The 20128-nt window shown below is 41.6% G+C and overlaps 1 protein-coding gene across 7 annotated transcripts in view; it reads left to right on the top strand.

Moving 5' to 3' along the window:
• pde4cb (phosphodiesterase 4C, cAMP-specific b) overlaps positions 1 to 20128 on the top strand; it is a 131565-nt gene that overhangs the window by 81626 nt on the left and 29811 nt on the right. Inside the window, exon 1 of one of the 7 annotated variants that reach the window (XM_033621129.2) lies at positions 3 to 133. The exons of 5 other annotated variants lie outside the window; for them this stretch is intronic. In XM_033621129.2, coding sequence (XP_033477020.2) covers positions 57 to 133 — 77 coding nt within the window. In that variant the 5' untranslated portion in view covers positions 3 to 56. Of the gene's footprint in view, positions 1 to 2; positions 134 to 9971; positions 10499 to 20128 lie in introns of those variants that run through there. One more of the 7 variants, XM_033621128.2, reaches the window with a different exon arrangement.

Raw genomic sequence — 20128 nt, 5'->3', positions numbered from 1 at the left:
CGGTTATTTCCTTCACAGCCCAGAGTGTCTTTTATGTGTCAGGAGCTCGAGGAACAATGAACAAGGACCTACGATTTTCAAGGAAAGGGGCGCCGACTGGTTTCGGACACGGTCGGAGACACTCGTGTTTGGGGTATGTTCCTAAAACTATGCATCCTGCATCCTCTCAGCGCTCATATTCATGTGAGGGAGTGTCCATACACGCTGTAGAGTACAGCTGCACACATGACTCACAGACTTGGAGTGATTGTTACTTACAAAAACTTACAGATAAAATGTAATCCGTTGTCTGAAAGTGAAAAATCACCAGTTGCAACATATCAAGTTTTGGTGGTGGTGCAGAATAAAAAAGTAGACCAGAACACAGTGGAATATCACTATAGTTTTCTTCATCTGCACAGTATTCTAGGAAATTTCATTGATCAGTCATCTGTAGTTAGTTGGTCTGTTAAGATAGAAAAGGATAAACTGGGTTTATAATTAACAAACTTGGATTTGTTCATCAGAGAAACTTAAGATGATCTGATGGGGAAATGTTCCAAACAGGAAATTTCATAATGAGTATTTCATAGACAATGCTGATGGAAGTCTGTACAGTAGAACATGTTGTATAGGCTGATATAGTGGGATGTGTGTCACTCAGCTGCCTGAGAACTGGGGCCAGTGTGGGGCTTAGTGGTTGTTAAACTGTATTTTTTTATTTGTTGGCATTTTACCCAACAGCTTCTGAGAGGAAGCGAGTTTTGTTTGTGGCAAGTGTCATTCAACAGACTTCCTGTTTTTGTATAAGGTCTTCCAGAGTTTGATGACCCTGAGACTAATGCTGCTGACTGAACACTTAACACTGACGTGAGTGTTGGACCATCTGAAGGTGTTTGTATTCAGGCAGTTTAAAAGCAGATGCTAATGCCGCAGAGTTTACATATTAATAAGTGTTGCATGTGCCTCGATTTGTAAATGCATTCTCTGACACTGTGGGTGTGTATGAGTGTGTGTGTGTGTGTGTGTGAGTTGCCAGTCTGTGAGCAGAGGGAGGGTTTTAGGGGGAGAGATAGCCCCGCCTGTTGTTGCTGATGTACATCGAGGGACTGAGTCATACTCATTACACTGACGACAAACACGCTGTCTTTTGTGTGTGTGTGTGTGTGTGTGTGTGTGTGTGTGAAGTTATAAGCACATGCATGTTCCCCTTGCATACATTTCTAAATGGGTTTTTATACTTTCTGATAAGGCTGGGTATCAGTACTCAATACCTTTTGAGGTATTGACCGAAACAACCCAGTACCAAGAAGTATCAAAACTTCTCCAGTCAAACCATACCTGCATTTAATCGTTTTTGTACCCAGATCTAGAAAACAATTGTGTGTGTTTAAAGCGTTCTTTAATGTAATGCGACATGTAATTGGCCCACTATGGCAGCAGCCACGGTCCATACAGTCTGTGGTGTGCTGTGGCGTCTGGTAGCATTTTACACAACTCTATGCTTTCACATAATGGGTATCAAATGAAGTATTCGCATTGTACCAGTATCACTGTGAGGGTACTGGTATTGGTACTGGTACTCTAATTTCTTTAAACAATACCCGCCCCAGGTTTTGCTGTGTTCTGTTTTTTGTTTTTGCTTGTGTTCATGCCTGTTCCTGAGCTGGGATTGGTGGGAACCACCCAGTTCTTCACTCTCCTGCTGGGTCAGTGGTTGACTGGGCCTCCCATACCGCATCCTAGCATGACCACAAACACATGCCACACCTTTAGTTCCATCACCCACAGCAAAAACCATACAGTTAAAGAAGAGCAAAACTAAGAATTATAACATGAATGACAAAACTGTCCTTGGTACAGAAGCGGACTTTGCTGTACATGTCGCTAGTAACATCTTTGACTGTAGATTTCGGGAATAGAAATATAAACTTAACCTATATACATGGAGCATTTCTGATGTAAAGTGCAGCTCTATACCAAAAATACTTTTAGTGGGCTTGAAGCATTTTTTGTTATTTTCACTGGCCCTAAATTGTGATTGTGGTTGTTTGTTTCTGCTATATTCAGGAATGTCACTGTTCCCATTCTTGCCAACAAAAGGCCTTTAAAAACTGGGTCTGTTTATTTCATATGTGTTTAAATCCGTCATCCAAAGGAAAAAAAAACAAAAATAATAGGCACGGAAACCTCACACACTGTGTCCAAGTCTGATCCGCAATACGGGACAAACTGTAAGGACACATTTGTTCCCTGGCTTCTTTCCTCCGGAGGTACCTCCCTGGCTGTCTCCACTCTCTGCTTGCGGTTTGCATTTGGCACCGCGGACACACCAAGGAGCTGAGCTGTTCTCCCTCTCTGTCTCCACACTGTTGCTCTCTCTGTCTGTATGCAGCCTTCATCCTCTGTCGTCATCATCATTCACCTGAATATTACTGTCTGACCTGTTGAAAGTAGACTATCTCAGTTATGAAATGATACTGTGTGACATATTCCTCTCTCTTGTTGCGAGCGTATGTGTCCTGCAGGTTACTCCCCTTTTTGTTCTCTGCCCTTTAACCTGTTTTGAAAACTTTAATAATGGATGGAAGTTTTGGAGTCAGGTATTTATTTTAAGATGTACAACATCAGGTGAAAATCTTATCTAGAAACTTGGCATATCTGTCAACCAAATAGATTGATGTACTAAAGGGTGAGGGAAAGTAGGGGAATTTGGCAATGTTACTACATCATGACTTGGCAAGTTTTCAAAGTGACTTCCCCAGTAAAGTGAATGCTCCTGATAACACATGACAGAAGTGGTAAATGTAAAATAGTCAATGTCTTTTCAAGCTGTGTGAATATCAGATAAATCTAACTGAGACAGCCTACGCAGTCCCCTGTCGGTCCCACCTTATCATACAGTCAAACAGTGAATTCCCAGTGAGAGACTTGTCTCTGACCCCGTACGGCCACAGCTGAGTCCAACCAGAGCAAGAGTGATAAGGGCGGGGGGAGCAACAATAACACAACAGACCCCCAAAATAAAACCCCCGAGCCTGGAATAGTTCCTCAGCCCCGCCAGCCTGGCTGCACATAACACGTGAATGTGACATGTGTTTCTCATTGTTCGTGTATACACTCTCACACACATGCAAACACCCCGCCAAAGCCACCCGTCCCAAAATCCATATTGATTGTTCCACCAGAGAACTGCTGTTGGTACTTTGAGGTCATGTTGCCATATTAGTTGTTGTGTTTTACCAGCAGTGGAAAAAAACAGTTGAGCGAGGTTTGGAGTCAGTTTTGCTCCGGCAGTTTGGATGTGGAGGATGTTTGTTTGGGATTGGGCGCGAGATGAGGTGTGGTCTGTCAGACAGAGCGTTGAAACATTTCATCTTTCACACTTCAGTGAAGTTTAAGAATCACACAAGAAATATAATAGCTGTAGAGATATTGACCCTTTGGAATTCTTGCTGTTTTTGGTTGTTTACTGTTGTATTTAGTGCCTTGCCCTCTTGCCTTGCCTTGTGTCTGTGGTCGTGCTCAGAGTGGGTCTGTATAAAAATGTTTGTTTTGCTCCTGTGTGTAAATTCACAGTAGTTTCCAGGTGCAGAGCGACCTCTGCTGGAGAGTCAGACTCTCTTCAGCAGACTGAATCAGCAGTACACTGACTTTACACACATATTGGCTAAATATCAACGTTCTACGATGTCTTAGATAAAAGAGTTTGGACACAGTGAATGTAAATGTGGGTGTCGTTGGAAATCCTGAAGCATGCTTGGTCATCTTATCTTGGACAAATAAAGATTAAAGCCAAAAACAACCAGATGAAGAGACACTACCCTCTGAAATGACTAATTCTGGTCAGCTGCAACTGCAGGTTGTGTGTTTTGTGGGAGGCGCAGGAGAAGCAGCATGACTTTAATCCTTCAGGAAGATATAAATACAATAAAGAACTAAGTGGCAACCGCAGGTCACATTGCCACAAGTCAGACGAGTATCACAGGACTGTATGTAAAAGCAGCACAAACTATAACTGGAAAAGTTTTCAGTGTGATTCTTTGTTTTAATTGGTGACCTCACAGATGTTGTTGTACACTCTGAGGCATTTTTTGTCCTGACTAAAGCAACTCCATGATAAACTCCACCTGACTGGTTTGAAGGATGTTAACCAAATCAGCCACAATGACAACCAGCAGGAACAAAATCCTGCAGACTGCATGGTTGGAAGTCTCTGCACTCAGATCAAGGATTTCTCCACAAGGTGGTGTAAGTCTTTATTTAGATTCTCTGGTGGCACTAATTCACTGTAGTGAGTGCAACTCATACATGTGCTTACAAAGTGTTGCCTGGTCTTTAAGACAGCCACGACCACCATCTCTGTTCAGCTGCACATTACTAAATTATTATTAATTATTATCCATTAAATGGAGAATTAAATCACTCAAAAATATATAATATAAAAATATACTACTTTCACACTCTCTCTTCTCTCTGACAATGAGTTGACACAAGCTCCGCTGCAGTGCCTCTGCAGCCCCGCCTCCTGTCACTCACAGTGCTTTCTTTTTGTCACTTATCTCATTTGCTGTGGTTGCAGACAGGCTTCTGCAGCACCTCTTTCTGTTTTGTACTTGTACTTTATTGTATTTTGAATAGGTGACAGTCTCAGAGGGTTTTGAACATGTGCACTAACACAAGAAGAAATTTTGATAATTGACTTCAGTCATTCTGCTGTTGTCTGCTACTAACTAAGAAAATGAAAGGCGTCGTTGTCATGTTATAGCCTTGTTAAGTATTTTTTTAATTAAAATTTTTTCCTACGGTGTCAAAAATCTCATCGAATATGAATATTTTTCAAGGTGATGTATCAGAGTTGCAAATTCCAGTATCGTGACAACACTGTGCAACATAACTGAAAGGGTAGGTTCAGTGTTATCAACTGTACTGACACCAGTATCGAGCTGGGATTGGTTCCAGCCTGGGGCAACCATCTAAAAGGATAAGCGGGTATAGCTAATGGATGGCATGGATGGACGATGGACAATTTCACACACATTTTTAGTTTTGATAAACTTGCTTGCTAAAATTGTTTGTCAAAGACTTCTGTGTAGACATAAAAAACAAACATGATGGATACTATTTCCAGTAACAGGAAACTCCCAGTGTAGCATACACATATTTACTGTACTGAAAAACAGTGAGTTTTATTAGTGTATTTTGCAGATGATATAATGTGCATGTACTGTTGATTAATTAGGGGAAATAAAGACAGGAAATCTGAAAGAGATCACAGTGAAACTTTCAGAAGAATAAATAAACCTTATATAGCTATAGTATGAGCTCCTGTTTTCAAGAATAAGATCTGTTGTGCCTTTTGAGGCCCAGAACCTAAAACCATATTACCACATCGAGTGTTTATGCTCACTGAGAAGCTGCAACTGAATGCAAAGGTTATCAACACTGAAGCTGTCGGTGAAGTTGTGTAATGTAGAGCTCTAAAGTATAGAAGACACGTACATACAGTACAGGCCAAAAGTTTGGACACACCTTCTCATTCAATGCGTTTTCTTTATTTTCATGACTATTTACATTGTAGATTCTCACTGAAGGCATCAAAACTATGAATGAACACGTGGAGTTATGTACTTAACAAAAAAAGGTGAAATAACTGAAAACATGTTTTATATTCTAGTTTTTTCAAAATAGCCACCCTTTGCTCTGATTACTGCTTTGCACACTCTTGGCATTCTCTCCATGAGCTTCAAGAGGTAGTCACCTGAAATGGTTTCCACTTCACAGGTGTGCCTTATCAGGGTTAATTAGTGGAATTTCTTGCTTTATCAATGGGGTTGGGACCATCAGTTGTGTTGTGCAGAAGTCAGGTTAATACACAGCCGACAGCCCTATTGGACAACTGTTAAAATTCATATTATGGCAAGAACCAATCAGCTAACTAAAGAAAAACGAGTGGCCATCATTACTTTAAGAAATGAAGGTCAGTCAGTCCGGAAAATTGCAAAAACTTTAAATGTGTCCCCAAGTGGAGTCGCAAAAACCATCAAGCGCTACAACGAAACTGGCACACATGAGGACCGACCCAGGAAAGGAAGACCAAGAGTCACCTCTGCTTCTGAGGATAAGTTCATCCGAGTCACCAGCCTCAGAAATGGCAAGTTAACAGCAGCTCAGATCAGAGACCAGATGAATGCCACACAGAGTTCTAGCAGCAGACCCATCTCTAGAACAACTGTTAAGAGGAGACTGCGCCAATCAGGCCTTCATGGTCAAATCGCTGCTATGAAACCACTGCTAAGGAGAGGCAACAAGCAGAAGAGATTTGTTTGGGCCAAGAAACACAAGGAATGGACATTAGACCAGTGGAAATCTGTGCTTTGGTCTGATGAGTCCAAATTTGAGATCTTTGGTTCCAACCGCCGTGTCTTTGTGAGACGCAGAAAAGGTGAACGGATGGATTCCACATGCCTGGTTCCCACTGTGAAGCATGGAGGAGGAGGTGTGATGGTGTGGGGGTGTTTTGCTGGTGACACTGTTGGGGATTTATTCAAAATTGAAGGCACACTGAACCAGCATGGCTACCACAGCATCCTGCAGCGACATGCCATCCCATCCGGTTTGCGTTTAGTTGGACGATCATTTATTTTTCAACAGGACAATGACCCCAAACACACCTCCAGGCTGTGTAAGGGCTATTTGACCAAGAAGGAGAGTGATGGAGTGCTGCGGCAGATGACCTGGCCTCCACAGTCACCGGACCTGAACCCAATCGAGATGGTTTGGGGTGAGCTGGACCGCAGAGTGAAGGCAAAGGGGCCAACAAGTGCTAAACACCTCTGGGAACTCCTTCAAGACTGTTGGAAAACCATTTCAGGTGACTACCTCTTGAAGCTCATGGAGAGAATGCCAAGAGTGTGCAAAGCAGTAATCAGAGCAAAGGGTGGCTATTTTGAAGAAACTAGAATATAAAACATGTTTTCAGTTATTTCACCTTTTTTTGTTAAGTACATAACTCCACGTGTTCATTCATAGTTTTGATGCCTTCAGTGAGAGTCTACAATGTAAATAGTCATGAAAATAAAGAAAACGCATTGAATGAGAAGGTGTGTCCAAACTTTTGGCCTGTACTGTATATAAGCTTTAGACTGTAAAATAATAAACATGTCTATTAAGTTGATCAATGAAAAACTAGATCTCTGTAGTTGTGAGTTTCCATCATATCCTCCAGAATCCTCCAATATAACTTTGATTCTGTATATCAGTATAAACTTGGTACAGTCTGACACATACACTCCCAAACACACTCATGCACACACATGCATGGCACTCCCCCCTTGCAGCTTATTCTCATTACCAGACGTTATGTTGTCATAGGAGCCAGCAGCCAGCTGGACCGTAGAAGTCATTTGGCTGCTGGATTTGGTTACACAGCGGCCTCACAAACACCTCATTCTCAGCAAACCTCCACCCCGGCATCTGTTTCGAGGTCCAACATGTTTCACAAGCACGTTGCAAAGGGAGAGAGGAGAGCATTGGTGGGAGGGGTACGGGGCTTCAGTTTAGTTGAACCAAGGCAAAAATCAAAACATGGTAAATAGCTCAATGTGATATTGGGAATCACAGCATGAAAAACGTAATACTTGTTCCTTCTGTGGTTCTTGGTATAAGAAACGGACACAAACAACAAGTTCTGGAGGATTTTTTGTTGCAAGTGAAGTACTGGAAGTCCGCCCTTTGTCTGTCTGTCTGACTGTGTTAAGTCCTGTGAATGATTTAGCTATTATTTGATGCATGACCTTAAGCTCAAGTCAGCACTTGTTTGTACAAAAATAAAAAGTTAACCAAAAAAGAAGTTTGAATGAAACTTCTGTAATCGACCTTATCATGGTGGAAAGGTTTGCATGTGTTGTAAAGGCAGTCTCTCCTCCTAAAGACAATGTGGACACATGTAGGAAGGTACTCTAGGAGCAAATCAAGACCCTTGTGGATCAGTGCATTGCCAGACAGGCAGAGGCCTTGGTGGTCTGGAGGGTTTTCTCAAACTATTGGTGTATTATTACTGCTCAGCCTCCCTGGGAAAGCCCATACCAGGATGCTGGGAAGAAAGCTATGACTGGTGAATCTGAGATCCCGTAGGGGCCATGCTGACTCTGTCCTGAGGGAAAAGGGATACCAGCTCTTTACTCTTGCAAGGTTCTAGAGGGGAACAACAGTCTAAATGTGCTTTGTGGATTTGGAAAAGCTTTGTTATTGTGTCGTCTGGTTGGCTTGTTTGGGGTGCTGCATGGATATGGAGTACTGGAGACACTTAGCAGCACCTGTGAGGCCACCAAACTGTATTTCCTTCTTTGGATTGGGAGAACAAGTTGCTTCCCCCAAGTGAAGGTGTTCAGTTGTCTCAACGTCTTGTCCATGAACGACGGTAATGCAACAGATTTGTGCAGCATTCTCAGTAATGTGGACATGATACCAGACTGTTGTGTTAACAGGGAACATGTGGTGTGATTCAGACCCAGCTCCACTGAAGTTGAGGAAAGGGTCAGTGTGAATAATCACGGTCATACAGAGCACAGAGTAGTTTAGGAAAATACTCGTAATAGTGTATTAGACTGTGCGATGGGTTGAGTTATACGAGGATTGGTTCATATGACATGTTGTCCGACAACATCCAAAGTGATTCGAATGGCCACACTCAAAGGCGAATGACAATCTGTGGTCATAAAAATGAATGGGGGAAATGGTGTTTCCAGGGCTTTCTTGACCCTGCGACCTGCCATTCTGATGCTGTATACCAGCCCCTGAATTCCATTTGAGCAAGACTGTGAGCTTCTTTTGTCTCCACAAATGCAGAGGAATCTTTGCCTGACTGCCTTAATTTTGTTTGTTGTTTTGTTTGTTTGTTTGAAGTAGCACGCATTTTAAATCAAACTGAGGCAAGACTTGAAGACAAGAGAAAAAAAATGCACCCCTTTATATCTTAGCTAGAGTGGAGAGGGAGTTCAGGCAGCAGCTTTCAGATGAACTGGGTCAACTTTAGCAGGTTGAGAGAACAGCTGAAGGCATAACATCTGATGCTGCCTCCACATCCTCACCACGTCATGGCTTTTGATAGGTCAAGTCAGTTTTTTAAACGTCTGACATTTTAATGCCCCGCGCACTCCACCTCCTCTTTCATGTGTCTGGCAGCACGTCCTATTCAGCGGCCTGCCCTGTTTCTTAAAAGACAAATATTTGTCTGCCATGTCGACAGCAGCAAGACGGTCAGTTGGTGAGATCATCAGGTCCAGCGAGTCCATCGGTCCCTGACTGGTGAGACTGAGTGGTGCTCCTCTGCTGGAGCATACTGCAGGTTGGAGCTCAGAGCTTTCCTGTGAATTATACAGTTAAACCTGCTGATGTGCTGTGTATGGTGCAAATCTAAAAACATCCATAAGGACATAGAGACTATTATAAGACCGTGGGAATGCATAAATGAGTTTTCACAGAAGTGAAGCTGAAGGAGTATGTGTTAGATTGTGATCAAGGATCTGTTTGTGGTTGCTGTATTTTGAAAAGGCTTTAACTTAATTTGTTTTATGTTGAGTCTGTCAAACGTGTGTGTGTGTGTGTGTGAGTGAGTATGCTGAGCCTGTAAACAGTTAAAATATCCACAGGAGGCTGCCACACTGCCTCAGAGAGCTTCCCCTTTCAGAGGCGGTGGTCATTGAAACACACACACTGCACACATACACCACACGTTTACCACATACTCTGCATATACATTACCCTACGTACACACACATTGCACAAACTCACTCTACACACATGCATACACGTGATGCAACTACTACGACCGCAGACCCCCTCTATCTCCCTCACTCACACACACATGCTGCACATACACTGTCACATAGTTCATGTCTTTTTTAAAGCCTCAGTAGTCCATGTGCCAGAAAAGACAGAGAGAGCCATAGAGAGACAGAAGGAGGGAAGGAGGGAGGGAGGGAGGAGGGTGGGATCTCCAGAGAAGAGAGAGAGAGCGCACTGAAGTTAAAGGAGCTGAACTCCTCAATGTGGATTTGAAACCAACAGCTCCAGCTCTCCTCCTTCAGCTCTCCAAACCGCATGAAACAGCAGTGCTGAGGAAATGACTCTTTAAAACCCACTCTGCTCTGATCCTGCTTCCTCCTTTTCACCCTTGACTGGTTTCTTGACTGGAGGCATGCCGCTGAAACACACCGAGGAGGGTTTTCCTCCGTCCGTCTGCGCCTCAATGGAAACCTGGTGTGGTGTGGAGACAGAGGGGAGAGCGCACGAGAGCCAAGGAGTAGAGGAGCACCCGGAGGAGGAGGAAGAGGAGGATTAGTGCAGAGCAAAGCAGAAGGGAGACAAAAACAACCACAAACATGAGTTTACCGACTAACTGTATGTATCTGGCCCCCTCGGTCCAGGATCGCTACTTCAAAGTGAGGAATGGGAATATCTGTGGATCGCCGTGCGCTGTCAACCGGCCCATCGACATTGTGCAGAAACGCAGGCGGTAGGCCAGATGTGGTTTTAATCCAGATGTTGTAGATGCACAACTCTAAACACACTGCTGTCTATTCTCTCTTTTCTTTTTTAACCAGTTACACAATTCTTCAGCTGACAAACACTTCAGTGAGTTACGATAAAATCACTGTAACTTTACTGTAATATTAAAGATATAAAATTCTCATAGGGAGATACAGTGTTTTTATCATAATGAATAATCTTTGTCTCCTATGGTATTATTTCAATAAGATGGGTGGTCATAACATCACGAAAACCCCAAATACATTGCAGTCCAATTCCACAGCCCTGCAACAAATGTGAGATTTATATAAGTTTATTCTATATGTAATATATTTGAAAAGGTCAGGGAGGCTTTTACTTTTTCTGTATTTTCCACTAAAATGTGTCCATTTTTTAGTTTATTATAAAGCACGTCTTGAAACATTATTTTAATACAGCTCTCATTATGTTTTAACTTGCTTGTGATATTGTACCCACCCCCTCAAAATCACAATATCACTTGACATTGAATTTATTATTATTATTTTACATGGTTTTAGCTGATCAAAAGTATATTTGTGACTACAGTTTATTGTATATTTTTTACAGTGTTACTGCAGGCATTTTATATTGTGTCAGGGCCTCTCAGTACTTAAACTGATCTTATTTTATTAACAACAATCACTCAGGTATTATCAAAAGAAGTTTCTGACTTTGACAGTAAAATTGTGCTGTAATATTCTCATCGTGATCTTGGTTCCAGGTGTGTCTGGATACAGCGTCTGCCTCCAAATTGTTCCTGTAATATTCATAATAAGATACACAATCTTTTTCTTGTTACTCAGCATGTAACATTTATAACCTCATGATATTCCTATTATTCATACTTGACTTAAAGTATAATGAGTCTGAGCTACTCAGAGGTCAGAGTGACCTCAGTGTACTTAATGATATTTGATGATATTTTTGATTTCATCTCCCGAAATATCACCATAACACCCCTACAGTCATCGTCTGTCTGTGCTGCTCAGTAGTGGGTTTATACAGAGACCTATTTCATATATTTTCCCTGATGGTTGGAAGATTTCATCAGTCTATTTCATCCCAAACAGGCATAATTAATTTGTGATTGTGTGTGTGTGTGTGTGTGTGTGTGTGTGTGTGTGTGTGTGTGTGTGTGTGTGTGTTTGGGGTGAAGCTTAGTCTTGACAGTTTTTAATTTCTCATCAATAATCGCACAATTTTTAGGAAAACACATGGACATTATTGAAAATACTCATCTTTATCTACTGTATCTCTGCTTGTTTTTTTTACATTTCTCACACACACACACACACACACAAAGAAACCTAAACTTAATGTGCACATACAGTCAGAAGGCTCAGGGTCAAGTGTGAGAGTATAATAATAATAATAATAATAATGATAATAATAATAGAAATTAAATGAATGTAGAATTGAAGTTGTAGACGATTAGTTTTTAAAGAAGAAAAACAGATAATGTCTAAAACAAAAAACAATGAGGGCAATAGCCGTTAGCTTATTTGTCTTTTAACAATAAGCGCTTATACTCACCAGATGAGTATACCTGAAAGTGCCTGCAGTCGTAAGGGCCGCAGAAGGAAATGTGACTAATTTTGTAGCCAGCCTTTCAGAAAGCCATGACGACAACAGACTTGTTGGGCGGGGAGGGGGGATCAAAGTGTCTTTATAATGTCAACCCACCAATAAAAAACCTTCAAAGGGAGATCGCTAATGAACACAGAGTTGGATGTATTTATAGCCCTGATGGATCGACCACATGTGTGTAATAACACACTCAGAAAGCAGCGGAGAAAAGTAGAGTGCACTTTGTAATTGTATGAATCCCTTTAACCCCGCACCCTGTGTAGTTTCCATTAATTCCTACATGGAAACATGCTGCTCTCATCATCATCCCTTTAACTTGTAAGTTTTACAGTTAGTTTTGGCAAACAGAGATTAACGTCTGTCAGTGCGGATACTTAGCTCATGATGACGTAGGAATTTGGTGTGTGTGAAAGGTTTCAGTCATCTCTTCTTTACCCACAGTCTGATAAAGTTACTCAGTTTTGCCATAGTGCCATATTCTGTCTTGTCTTTTCACTTTCTGTTCTGTCCTTTAGTTTTCTATTTTGTCCTGCTTTATTGAACTCTTCTGTCCTCTTACATTACACACATAATGTTTACCACAGTACTGTTGATTTGACTGGTAACATACATTTACCTTGGATTATCAACATCAGTGTTACAATATAAAAATACAGAATGATTTTATCCAAATCGGCCCTTTTTATCTTGTCCTAATCAGTATTGCTCATCAGTATTGCTCTTTTAATCAGTAGGCCTGTAACTTCAGCGATGTTGATAATGGTGATGATGGAGACTGCGTCAGACTCTGACTTACCACCCAGCGTGGACCAGTGATGTCAGCTAGACACTGACTCATACAGTGAGAAGTGGAGCTAACAGCTCATCAATCTTGTAATAATAACAACAATGAAAATGTAAATGTCACCAAAGTTACTCAGCACTGTGAGATCAAAGCACCTCAACAGCCCCATAAAAAGCCACCTAATGACAGAGTTAATGGATCTTGCAAACATTCACCAGCATAAATTACAATATACAAATAAAACATTTGTATTTGAAGGACCCTTCTGTCTTTTTGTTGCCACTTTAATGCTGTTTTTTTTAGTTCAGGTGGTTTAATCCTCAGTGTTTGACTCCATTTATAGCTGCTCTTCAGTGTGTTTGAAGTACTGAGTTAATTTAATACAATAGATTAAAGCTCTGATGTGATATTTCTTGAAGGTGGTAGTCGACATGATTTAGTTGCTGAGGTCAGAGGCGCTTTGTTCTTTGCATGTTGGTGACTGTCATGATGAAATGTGTAATGTATGTGTGGCCTTTTGCTCTTGGCTGCTTGCGAAACGTCACACTAAACACGTCACAGGTCATAGTTCCTCCACAGAATTTAACTGAGTTTGTGTTTACATAAGGATCAGTGTTCTAATAGTTTATAGCAGCATGATAACTGCAGTTTGATTTTTTAATTTGCAGTCTCTCTCTGTGTTTTGGCTAACTTTGTTTTGTTGTGCAGTTGTCAACCAGTTTGTATTTTTTTAAGTTGTTTTTCTATATTTTTATGTTGAAGCTGTTGATAGCAGATAGTTTGTGCCGCTTACATTCACATTTGACAATTTAATATCCACTACCTCAGATTTATCCTTGCTCTCATTCTTAAGTTGTCACATTTGTGCCTTTCTTGTTGGTGCATCAACACATAATCAAGCAATGCTGATTCCAGAGTTCTGCAAATTCCTTCCTTCCTCCAAATACTTCATGGGTTTTTGTCATGGTGGAAAAGTATCTGAACAGTATGTAATACACAGCTTTTTAAGGTAAGATAAGATAAGATGTGCTTTATTGTCCCCTGGGGAAGATTTGGCATGGCCAGTAGTGCTACACCCAGCTACAGTTAACTTGAAGCAATAGTCAGCATGACAGTTCAGTGATACCCTCAGACATAATACAGTAAGCTACACGTTTAGGAAAAGGAAGGCTCAGGGAAGAGCTTTGCCATCCCTGATTGTGTGTTGGAGGTCTGAGATTTGGCCACAGTGAAACAAGTGCCTGCAGCTCTTTATCTAGTCTGTGTACTGAACTGATCCAGAGACAAATCAGCAGTAAAAAATGTCCATCTGTTGATTGTTAACCTCAGTCCAAGCTTAACTATCCTAAACATCACTTCTTCTACAGCTGCTTTGTAATTAAAGTCTAATAAGGTTTCTTAACTGAAAGGCTGTTTCTTTGTTGCAGCTGCAGGAAGTGATGACAAGGAAAGAGCAGTATACTAGCGCTGCGAGCATGGTCGTGTTGATATAAGTGTTTTCAGCTGTAGCTGACACCTGCGGTCAGCTACTCTAGCTCTTTGTGTGTGATGTATTGTGCTCATTCTTTTAGGCTTAGATATGCATGGAAACTCTTGTGTGGACAATAATATTCTCACAGCCCAAAACCACAAGATCTCTAAATCACACTGATGAAATTAGTTTGTGGCTCTCAGCTTTTTTACAGCAGAATAACTCTTCACAACTATTGACTCGCTACAGTTGTTAGCAAATGAAATGCTTGGATACGTCTCTGTCTTTAACTGTAGAATTAATAACACTGTTGATGAACACCTACAACCTATACCAGCAGGTGAACTTGGCGCTCCCAGGAGCACTCAATTCAGGTCTTTTTTTAACTTTTATTCTTTCTCTGAACGCTAAATTACTTTCTTATCTTGAGCATCCACTCCAGAAACTTTTCTTGGACACTTCTTAGGGCTTTTCTGCATATCTTCCACCATAATCCTGGCTGCTGCTCCATCACAATGGTCTCCCCACCCTTGCCTGTGAAAGAAATCCTTATTTTATACTGTCAACATACCTAGTATCTGAAGAAAACATCAGTAGTATTCGCATACAGATGAAGTATTAAAAAAAGGAAACCAAAAGCTGTGCCAAATCTAACATAAATAAATGAGTCTCTCCCCCATTTCGCTCTGGCTGGTTGACGTAAAATGCACCAGGAGGGCGCCAAAACTGTGACACACAGAGGGCTTTCCCTGGTGCCGATAGACTTTATCAGCACTGTGCAAACTAATTTGGTAAGATCCTGAATGTACCAGACATTCATTTATATGTCGAAGTCCCACTTTAGCTTTAAGTAACAAACTAAATAATAAGATAGGTTCTATGTTTCCCTGGGGCTCTAGTCAGTCAGAAACTTCCATCATAGTAACCATCATCAGATCATGATACCAGTGGCTGGCTGATGTCTGATATTTAATTTAAGGCTGACATTTGAGCCAAATATCAGTTTAACTCATGTAGTCTCCATGCAGGTATCGTCTGACTTTTTGTGCTATCTACATACGATCTGTCCCTTCCAACGGCTCAGAAATGAGATATGACCTTTGGTGGTGTCACAGCAGGTTTGCCAGCCCTCGGGGCCTCAGCCCATATGTCAACACACAACGACGTGACGCACAGCTCCATCCACATGAGGTCAAAGGTCACCGTGAGCTGCCAGCATGTTGCAACATAATGTAAACGGAGAGTCACGTTAGTCCTGGTTCACCGCCCGTTTAAGTACGCTGTAAGTACCAGCTATTGGTCTTGGTGGTCGTATCATCCCCCTGCAGCTGGTAAGGCTTTACTGTCTCAGGCATGTCTTGCCTTGAGTATCCTCGCATGATATGGATCTGATGGGTTCAGTTAAGGAGACTCTTGCTTTCCACACTGAATTCTGCACAACTTCACTGATTGAGTAGGCTGACCAATCGCAAGAGCACTATGTATTCTGCCCCCCAAAAGGTGCTTAGGTAATAATGAACTTTATTAATGTACCACCACAATAAGGGCAGAGTGCTCTCACATGAAATAGACATAATGGACAATTCAATATAAAAGGACATTTAAAACAGTTTAAAACATGGATTAAGTGATTCATAAAATCATAGAGTTGTAAAACTAGAAATCATAAAACCAAGTAAGATTTAAAAGTTTAAAAAATTTAAAAGAGTTGCAGCAGCCTGAAGCATAAAAAGAAAGAGTTTCTGACCTGTTTCAAGACAGACAGAGCAAGTTAAAGGCTAAAGTGAACAGATATGCTTTTAGCTTTCTTATAGAAAATATTTAGAGAGCTAGCTTCCCTGATATCTATAGGTAGTGTGTTCCATAGCTTTGGGGCGTAATTGACAAAGGCCGCATCTCCGAACCTCTTCCAGCTGTTACTGGGAACCTCCAGTAAACCAGCAGCAGATGATCGCAGTGTTCTAAGAACAAGGGAGTTATCAATGTAGCTCAGTCCCAGCCCATGTAAGGCTTTGTATACAGGGAGGAGGACCTTAAAATCGATTCTAGATGTAACAGGAAGTCAGTGCAGAGCAGCTCAGACTGGCCTGCTGAGTTTTGAATGAGTTGAAGTCTCTCGGTGTTTTTTGGGAGGCCAGTAAAAACTACATTACAGTCGTCGAGTCAACTTGAAATAAAGGCATGAATCAATTTCTAGGCATGTTCTTCATTTAGAAATGGTCGTACCTTGGCTATGTTTCAGAGGTGGAAAAATGATAACGTTTTCGACGTATGATAAATTAGGTTACATCCTTCAGATGATTTTAGCGTATCCCCACATCACATGGAGAGGAAATTTCGTAAAGAGGCTGACTGATACAGTATGCTACTGTAGAAACACAGTGGGAATTCCTGGCACAACTTCACCTGCTTCCAATGTGTATGAATAAGGAAAACAGTCTATGGAGGTCAAAACTCCAGGAATTCTTGTAGTATAACTAACAACTTAATTTACAACAAAGCTTGGAAAGATATTTACCTGCCAATTAAAATTATTTTATAGTTTGAACTCTGCTTTAACCTGAAGTGTCGACCACATTCCTCCTCAGATGATAGAGGTTCTCAAAGTATGAAACGTGTTAACAGGTGGTTGTACAGTATGTGAAGGGGGGACCATAAATTATCTCTGTTCAAAGATGGCGTTTGGCTTCAGATGTTTATGGCCTCCTTGATCTTTCTACGTCCGTCCACTGACTCCTCCCAGTCGCTGCTGTGACTGATTTTGGTCAGATGTTCACAGACAGCTGTTGTTGTCTGTTTATGTCCATTCAGGATCTTTGCCATTTCACAGATGTCGTGCAAAGTTCCCCACAGCTGTTGCATGTGATGTCATAATGATGTAATACATCACTCCAGTTTTCCAATCTAGGGTTATTTGTCTTTAGGGTTTAATAACAGACGTTTTCAGATCTTTATGATATATACAGTATTCTACAAAGATCCATCATCCCCAATACATAAAAGGTTATACCTAACTCATATATTCAGCTAATAAAGTCTGAGGACTGACAGGAAACATTGACGTGCCAGTGGCTGCTCACTGGACTTGATCCCAAATCGTTCGCGCAATTCACGGCTTACGCCTCAAACCACTGAACCACAGGACGCCTCTGCTCTGTGTCCCTGGAGTCACTCCTCTGTGTTCCTACAACAAACACGCCTCAACAGAAATCCCACTGCGTCCACAAGTGCAGCCAGCTGGTTTCCGGCTTGTATCTTTTTAGCGTGTTTCATAGCATCCTTTGTGTTTAAGTCTCTCATTTGGTGGAAAAACAGAACTGCAGTGAGCGGAGCGTTCAGCTGGGAATAATTGCAGGCCTGAGAGCTGGTCGATCGGCATTGCAGTGACAGCCATGAAACCACAACTGACGTCAGCAGACAAAGTGTGACTGTGTTTGTGTGACTGCGTGTGTACTTGTGCAGAATATCACAGCTAGAATAGTTGACTGAGTGTTATCCTGACATCTCTGTGACTCCAGGAATGATGATCAACTCAAGGGGTAGATGAACTCTTCACAAAGAGGCTCTGTCACGCTATTTCCTCGCAGGATTAGACAATAGTGTGGTTGATGGACTTTTACATAATCTAAACAAATGAAGTAATAAGGAGTCCACATGCAGCCTGTTCCTGCGCAGTTTGTCACAGGTGAACTCGATCACCTACACAGACCTCAGGGCTCTGCGTACGCAGCGGGATGCCAGGTAGGGAAAGGCATGGGGACTGGACTTTATTTCGTTACAGATTACAAAGACTGCAGTGATGTGACAAGATGGTGTGAGTGTGTGTGAGTGTTTTATAGATGCTGTCATCAGTTTATGCTGCATGATACATGAACATTGACTCAGGGTCATATGGTGTCTGGTTTTTGCAGTTAGATGAGATTAAAAAAACAAATACTATTGTGGGTATAAACACGTTTGCAAGTATCATTGTTATGAATATCTGATATTTTCTGTTTCATCCTGGGTTATTAATGCAAAAACAAAATAATAATATTTGTGAAATATAGGAATGCATCCAATTTTTCTTCTTCCAGTGCCAGTTGTGATATCTCCACTCTGATGATAGCGAGCACTGATCCAATACCCGTGCTTATTTGTGTGCCTCACTGTGTAGAAATCATGGAGATCATTTTTAAGGATTGCTCTAGCACTAAAAACTAAGAAACTGAAAAATTGAGTGCATCCCTAAGAAAATGTACATACAAAATAGATTTTATTCTTTAATATGTTTTTTTATCCAATGCCGTTTATTCTATTAAAGAATAATCTTACTCCTCTTAATAGTGTTAATGATAATAAGTGCTACACACTGAAAGCACTTAAAACAATTATGACAAAAAAGGCACAGAAAGACTTGAAGAAAACACACTCCCCCTGTTTTCTGCATCTTGTCGTGCCCCGCTGATCAGTGATGTGATTGGCTGCTGCTGGTTTGCCCTTGGCTAATTAGAAGAGGAAGTGGCACACTCCAGCCTTACCGCCGGACTCAATCACTGTATACCGAAAGGCGCCAATTAGTGCCGTATGAACCTGATTAGAGGAGCACTCAGCATGGCCTGTTGCTCAGCAAAGACAGACAGTGTGTGTGTGTGTGTGTGTGTGTGTGTGTGTTCGTGCCCTAAACCAGCCTGTCCAGTTGCGCACCAGTGTGATGTAAGGTTGTTCGATTTTTACATTGATTCTGGAGCCAAATCTAGATCTCTACTGCTGGGGCTATAATCACACACTGCCTCTGTGAGCGTGTGTGTGTGTGGTTCTGGGTGGTTCTGGCCCAGTGTGTTACCCTCCCAACCATTTTCTAATGATGTTAATGCTCATCAGCCACTGTATGGATTTCTCCCTGGCTGGATGGACAGACCTAATCACTGCACATAGACTCCACGATCAATACTCGTCCGGAGGAGTGAATCAACCTTTGAGGCGCCCTGCACACCAAAAATTTAACCACTTGAGCACTACACTGGTCACTTTTCATTTTTAAAGGGCCAGTCTGCTGAAGAGGCCACCATTGAACCACAGTTCAAACACCCAAGACAGCAAACAGCTGCCCTGCAGATGTGTTTTTGACCAAACAACAAATCACTAGCCGCACTGACCAACCTCCCAACTCCCAAGACAAGAGAAAACATAATGTTTTAACAATGACCCATGGATAAAATAATCTAACCTAAAAAAAACAAAGGGAATTGTCAGGTTTTGTTGCGATCTATCTACTCTGTAGCTACAGTCATGGGCGGATTGTAAGACAATGAGCCTTGGGCACAGTTATGCAACGGGCCCCACCACCTGTCCTACAAAAGAGCAAGACACAAAGACTTTCTTTCTCTTTCTTTGGGTTTGTGTCTCTATGGGGTTATTTTGGGTCTCTTTTTGGCTGTTTTATGTCTCTTAAAGGGATTTTTGTGACTTTTTTGGTCGTTTATTGTGTCCCTGTGGTTATTTGTGGCTCTTTTGATCATTTTGTGTCTCTTTGTAGTCATTTTGTTCCACTTTGTTGTCTTTTTGTGATCATTTTGAGTCTCTTCCTGGTTGGTGCGTGTTAATTTTAGTGACATTTTGCAAGTGAAGGCTAGTTGGTCCCTTACACTTTGGGCCCCTGTGTCTGTGCCCTGTGGGCCATAGCTATAGTAAATGTAAGCAGAAAGTTAATGCCTATGCTCTGGATTATCAGAAGATCTACCTTAGAAGTTAACAGGGGATGTTATGGTAAC

Source organism: Epinephelus lanceolatus, chromosome 6, assembly GCF_041903045.1.
Source record: "Epinephelus lanceolatus isolate andai-2023 chromosome 6, ASM4190304v1, whole genome shotgun sequence".
In the NCBI taxonomy this organism is placed as follows: Eukaryota; Metazoa; Chordata; class Actinopteri; order Perciformes; family Serranidae; genus Epinephelus; species Epinephelus lanceolatus.
Note: the sequence above shows the minus strand (reverse complement) of the source record. Positions and strands in the feature narration are given on the sequence as shown.